The 6,241-nt window shown below is 33.0% G+C and overlaps 2 protein-coding genes across 2 annotated transcripts in view; one reads left to right on the top strand and one right to left on the bottom strand.

The window, feature by feature from the left end:
- The window catches only part of LOC117106758 (sortilin-like), a 20,873-nt gene extending 16,817 nt beyond the window's left edge, over positions 1-4,056 (bottom strand). The window contains exons 1-3 of the mRNA XM_033248181.1: positions 3,695-4,056; positions 1,064-1,126; positions 331-395 (exon numbers count right to left, since the gene is read on the bottom strand). Of these exons, the coding sequence (XP_033104072.1) occupies positions 331-395; positions 1,064-1,126; positions 3,695-4,018 (452 nt within the window). The 5' untranslated portion in view covers positions 4,019-4,056. The remainder of the gene's footprint in view (positions 1-330; positions 396-1,063; positions 1,127-3,694) is intronic.
- Positions 4,057-5,664: 1,608 nt separating this feature from the next.
- Positions 5,665-6,241, top strand: part of LOC117106753 (cell division cycle protein 123 homolog) — a 9,706-nt gene continuing 9,129 nt past the window's right edge. Inside the window, exon 1 of the mRNA XM_033248173.1 lies at positions 5,665-5,791. Within this exon, the coding sequence (XP_033104064.1) occupies positions 5,694-5,791 (98 nt within the window). The 5' untranslated portion in view covers positions 5,665-5,693. The remainder of the gene's footprint in view (positions 5,792-6,241) is intronic.

The following is a 6,241-nucleotide window of genomic DNA, read 5'->3' as shown; positions in this document are numbered from 1 at the left end:
AATTGCGAAAAAAATCGCAAGTTGTTCTCGGGTGGGACTCGAACCCACGATCTCCAGATCACTAGCCTGGCATCATACAGTACCTCTAGACCACCGAGCTTGCGCCTGATGGCCAGGGTTGAATTCGAGTCCAAGTACAGTAAGCAGCGGGTACTGCAGTGTTGATAGTAATTTTTATTGTCGTGATGGAATAATAGACAATAACTGGATTTGCGTCAGGAGAAACATGTATAGGTGTAATTTTTGCCCTACCTTTATATACTTAATCATTAACATTCAGCTTTAAAAGCACATAATACAAATTTATAATAATTGGTATTTTCCGGTTACCTAATCCACAGGTTTGACTGACCAACAAAAATTCCAAAATCCATAGTTGTTAATGCTAATAATTCCTGTAAAATAAGAAATTAAATAATTTGATTTAAAGATATATCATTAGTATAGCAGCTATTAGCAAAGAATTTAATTAAGATTAAAATCTTATGAAGCTCCTGCAATGGACTTTTTCATTTTCTGATGGATGTGTTCCCTGGACTTTTACCAAGGTCTAGACAGGCATTATAGTTGCTTAATCTGTTTCCAAGTCTTGCTCTTTTAACAGTCACCCTGTCCCTCTATTCATAATAGGCTTTATTGCACATTGGTTTGGTATGAATAGATTTCAAATACAGTTTCGGTTTTCAGAATAAATCTGACCTGTGACATATTTAAAAAGTCAATTTAAAATTTAATAAAAGTTTGGAGCTGTATTAATCAATAACATGAAATACAAATGAAATAAATACAATAGCACCTACCTTCTTTATACTTCATACAAAATTTATTGAGACACAAACTTTCGCTGATTTTGAAGATTGAGCTCAAACTAGCAAAACCTTTTGTCTCAATACATTTTTTTAGTCTAAAGAAATTACTGCTGTACTTATTTCATTTGTACTTTAAAATTTGTTGATGTAAGCATGCTCCCACTGATATTTATAATGAATATGTTTAAAAACTTCTAAAGTTTAATTTTTTTTAATGGTTTGATACTGTTTAAAAAACAAAATATTTCACCTACCTTTCCAGTTTCTCCTAGCCATACTAAAGCAAGGTTAAAATTGGAATCATTCTTGAATTCAAACTGGAAATCAAAGAGATAAAAAGCAATAAAAAAAATATATTCCATCAAGAAGCAATTGGTGATATTCCACTCTTTGTTAGCCTACCCATGGAGAAAATATGTACACAGTCACGATTTTATGTTAAATTTTGTTAACTGAATCCAAGTTTATATTGCTCTGAAACCAATTTTATTGTGCTAATTGATCTATATTTATTCATATCTAGTTTTGGTATTATGTTAACTTGAGCACCAAAACCTTGTATTAGAGTCTTTTTGACCATAATGTCTTTATACATTGAATACATTGATATATGTCTATACAGGCTGTGTCTATATATAATGGTAATTAGTTACTTGGTAATTAATTCAATTATTATTTAATTAATAAATGATTGAATTTTAATGAGTTTCACAATTCTATTTTTTTTTGTCCTTGGTATATATGCTTATTTTATTGAAATATGTCTAAAAACACAAAAGTTGAAGCAGTTTTGTACACTTCTCAAGAAAAGGTCACATACTTTTCCATTGTTTACATTGGTTTTGAAGGAGGGAAATTAGGCATAATTAATAATTTCCCAAATTCTGTAACTTTGTTGATATTTGACGGAGGACAAGCGTCACATGACCCCTCCAGTCATACTAATTATCGTCAACAACCATCAACAACTGTCAACAGCCGTCAACAACCATCAACAAGCGTTGTTGAGAGCTGTTGACAAGTATGTACATTAATACTAATTACCGTCAACAACCGTCATACAATTAACATCCTTTGATAATGGCATATGCAAATATATTAATAATAATATTTATAATGACAATAACAATAATAATACTAATATTGATAATAAATAATAATATATGATAGTAATGATAATAATAATGATAATAATAATGATAATAATATTTTATAAGTCAATCATGACGTCATTACTGCAACTCCCAATGTTATTTGCCTATCCCCCACAGTCCAATAATTTTTCAGTAATGGACGCTTGGCTTGATTTGATTTTTTTTAAGGTTTGTGTGCAAAAAAAAAATACATTTTTCGTCACTGCGAAGATATTGTGCACGGCGATGAAAATTGAATTGTAATTGAAAATTACTTTCGTAAAACAAGGTTAATTAGAACCTGAAGATATATATTAAGTATGAACAATTAAGGAATTCCTTGAATCAATGGACCCTAATAAACTAAACAAACTGAACGTTTAATAGAAATATTCTAGACCTACGAACAAAATTAAATGTAGGCCTACGGGCAGGCAGGAGGGCGCCGAGGCTTCCTAATACCTGCTAGAACTAGGCAGTAGCCTAGCGTAGCTATGAAATCATCGCATGATTTTTACTTGTCTGCATTGACCAAAACGTCAGTAACTGCATTCTCTCTCAAATGATTTAAGAAATATTTATTCCTTTGACGAATGTCTATCAAAATAGCATTACAAACAAGTACAACACAATACAAATTACAATAGTAATTCATCATATCGGTACTGACAGTACTGCTGATGTGTAGTTAACGCATACACTGCAGGAGCACAGATCAGCATACGCACAGCTCAATGTAAATACGAACACAGTATACTAATCATATCACTATAGCAACCGATGCTACAACAGTTGTTTACGTTTATCAAAACTAACATTAAAAGACAGCGATTGTTTTACTTAGGTTGGATTCAATGCATTCAAAATTTCCCTTGGGCCTTACCCCTCTGGAAAATTTTTCAAGCATTATATCTAACATTCGTATAAAATTTTTCTATAGTGTACTGTGTGGAGCTCTGCTACTTGTTTAATAATAATAAATGATGGCCTACATATGCAAATAGATTAATAATTATATGATAAATGACTCGGTTAATCGTTTATACCAAAAACAAAATCAAATATGATGTTAGTTGCCAATGCCTATAGTAAAGAACTATAGAATTATAATTTCAAACATAAGAATTGGAAAAACATTTGCCCTGCCACAGACCTGTCTCTTATACACATCTAGATGTGTATAAGAGACAGAGAATATACAACGCTTGAATATATAAGAACATATAACTTTAATTAGTATTACTGTACACATATACTAAATACCATCAACAACGCTTGTTGACAGTAATTACTAATACTGTGTACACATATATAATAAATACCATCAACAACGCTTGTTGACGGTAATAGTATTAATGTACATGCATACTAACAATTACCATCAACAACGCTTGTTGATGGTTGTTGACGGTAAGGTATATTTTCATATGGTACTAGCTGCAAAGGAATTGCTTGCATTTGAAATTTTTTGTCACATACATAGTAAAGCTATGTTTATAAAAATCCACAATTCAAAATTGGCCCTTTGTTTAGGCACAGGCTAGGCCTAAGCCTATATATTATTACTTTGTTTTTTTTTTCTTTTATAGGCCCCTAGCATGAGTTATAATTATATAACTCCATGCCCCTAGAGGCCTAGGCCTAGAAGAAGGCTAATTACTTCTTTCTAATTTAATTATTCTATACATTTAAAGGCCTAGCACACAAAACCTCAACCCCCACTCCAACGCCAGAATGCAGTTTTACACTTACAGTAGATTCTGTATTCTCCAGGCTAGTTTTCTCATGCTCTGTTAGGGGCTCACATGGTGCCCCTCTTGACAGTCTGCTGGCGAAGCTCTCTTCCTGGTTGTTTACGATTTTGTTTGATCGGCCTAGGCCTATCCGCGATTGATCAAATATTATCGCCTGATGTGACTTTGATGTACAATCGATGAAATTTAACTGTTGATCTTTGTGATGAAACGCAGCAACTGTCATTAAAAATGTCAAAATATACACAATTACTTCCACAGGCCTAGACGAAGGGGCCCTACGAGTAGAAAAACTCCACGTCCTACATATCTCGTTAGCCATCTTTTCCCTTTCTTTTCACTTTCCCCGAAGCTGAAATCCTGATTTTAAATGACGTCACTATCTCTGGTTTGGTCTTTGGTTAACGAACTGACGCGTTGGATGTGTGCGACGATGCAACGCGTCGTCATCTTCTTGATCCATTCTGTCAGAAAAAAAAAATAATAATCTTTATTTGGATCTACACCTTTAATACAGTGGCACAATAAAACAGTGCGTTCACAAAGATTAAACATTTACAAATAAAAACAGAAAAGTGAACCGGCATAACTAATGACATGCCATGGTCAAATTATACCGATATAGGGTACAGGCTTATCAAAATACTAAGACATTGTTTAAAAAACGACTTAGAATTTAGAAATTGATTGAATTCAGACTTGAGTTTGAAACATTTTAAGATATTAACATTTTAAAACATTTAAAAGCTGGCAGTTAGAATGTGTACGTTTTAAAACAAAACTTTGAAAGTTATGTACAGTATTTAATGATTACGAAGTTACTACGTTTATTTAATTATACAGTATTCAGAAAATTGAATTTCTAAAACATTAAAAACTAGTGGCTTAAAACTGTACGGTTTTAAAACGGTATAAAACTTTTTAAAGCTTGAAATGCAGTGTTTAAAACTTTATTTTAGAATTACACTAACATTATAGGCTCAGCTTCTCGGTGATCGTAGTTTCTCGTTTGCCAAGGATTTTTTTTGTAGCAAAACTTTGAAAGTTATGTACAGTATTTAATGATTACGAAGTTACTACGTTTATTTAATTATACAGTATTCAGAAAATTGAATTTCTAAAACATTAAAAACTAGTGGCTTAAAACTGTACGGTTTTAAAACGGTATAAAACTTTTTAAAGCTTGAAATGCAGTGTTTAAAACTTTATTTTAGAATTACACTAACATTATAGGCTCAGCTTCTCGGTGATCGTAGTTTCTCGTTTGCCAAGAATTTTTTTTGTAGTAAGACGTGGATACACAATTTCATCTCATTATGTTGCTGAATTGCAGTACATGGTGATAAATACGGCAATGACTTCCGGGCAGTGGCGTATCACAAGTCTTGAAATGGTGATTGGGGGCGGGGCAGAGGTGAAGTCGGGGGAGGGAAGTGGTGCGATGATCAGTTGAGTGGCGCTAATTCGCAAAATAAGGTGATTTTTAACTACTTGACCGTGATTTTTTGGACCCCTGTCGGAGTCAGACACCCCTGGGTTCATGGAGACTATTTAATGAAAGGAACTTGGATATAGGTTAACTGCTTAGAAATATAGTGCAATATTTAAAAAATGATCCTTTACACCAGCTAACGTTTACCGACTGCCTGTTCAGTAGGCCCATGAACGTTGCAAAAATACTCGAGAAAAAATAATACTGTGGAAAGAAATCTACTTATTAAAATTGGGAAATATGTGGAGGGATAAATTGTTACCATATTCAATTAGTCTACGTATATGTTCTACTTTCCTGATTTTTATTATTAATTTTTACTTTTTTGTTCACAAATAATTTTTTATCCTGTACTGTATGTTCATTTTGCATGTCGAGCATCGAATCAATCAATACGTGTTGTATTATGCTATTACGAAATAAATACTATTTTGCGCAGCTCAAATCCTGAATTATGATAGCCCCCTCTATCTCTGTTTTCATTACCGCTTTTTGTTTACAAAATATGGACACGTGTTTAGGGCCAGAATTAAATGTGTCTGATGTTTTTTCTTGTAGTTTTTCGTCATGGTATTCAAGTTTTGAGAACTTAACAATATCAAGGTATTTTCCAAGTTCTGAAATGAAACATATAATGTACCTAGCCCTAGGCCTTCTCTATGTTTAGCTAGCTAGCCCAGTCAGGCCACAGACAGAGCATAATCCTAACTAGGCCTAGGCCTAGCTAGGCCTGGGCCAGGTGTATCGGTAGGCCATAAAGCTAGCCTATCCGCCAGGTTTCTATATTACTACTTTGCTAGAGGATAGCCTAACTTAAGCAGGCTAAGAAAGCTGCTAGATTAGTATTGGGACAACTTATTCTAATTTCCATTGTGCAATAATGCACAGTTTATTTTTGCTTACGGTAATATGATAATATCTAGAAGTTAACATTAACAACAATAAATATAATGAAATACTGTAAAAAAAAAAGTCAGAGCAAGAAGATAAAACATTTCTTGTCATGTTCGACCTTTAAAAAAGAAAAAACATAAGCATGTATACACAATGAAT

Source organism: Anneissia japonica, unplaced genomic scaffold, assembly GCF_011630105.1.
Source record: "Anneissia japonica isolate Jap-2015-1 unplaced genomic scaffold, ASM1163010v1 scaffold287739_len226637_cov155, whole genome shotgun sequence".
Taxonomy (NCBI): domain Eukaryota; kingdom Metazoa; phylum Echinodermata; class Crinoidea; order Comatulida; family Comatulidae; genus Anneissia; species Anneissia japonica.
Note: the sequence above shows the minus strand (reverse complement) of the source record. Positions and strands in the feature narration are given on the sequence as shown.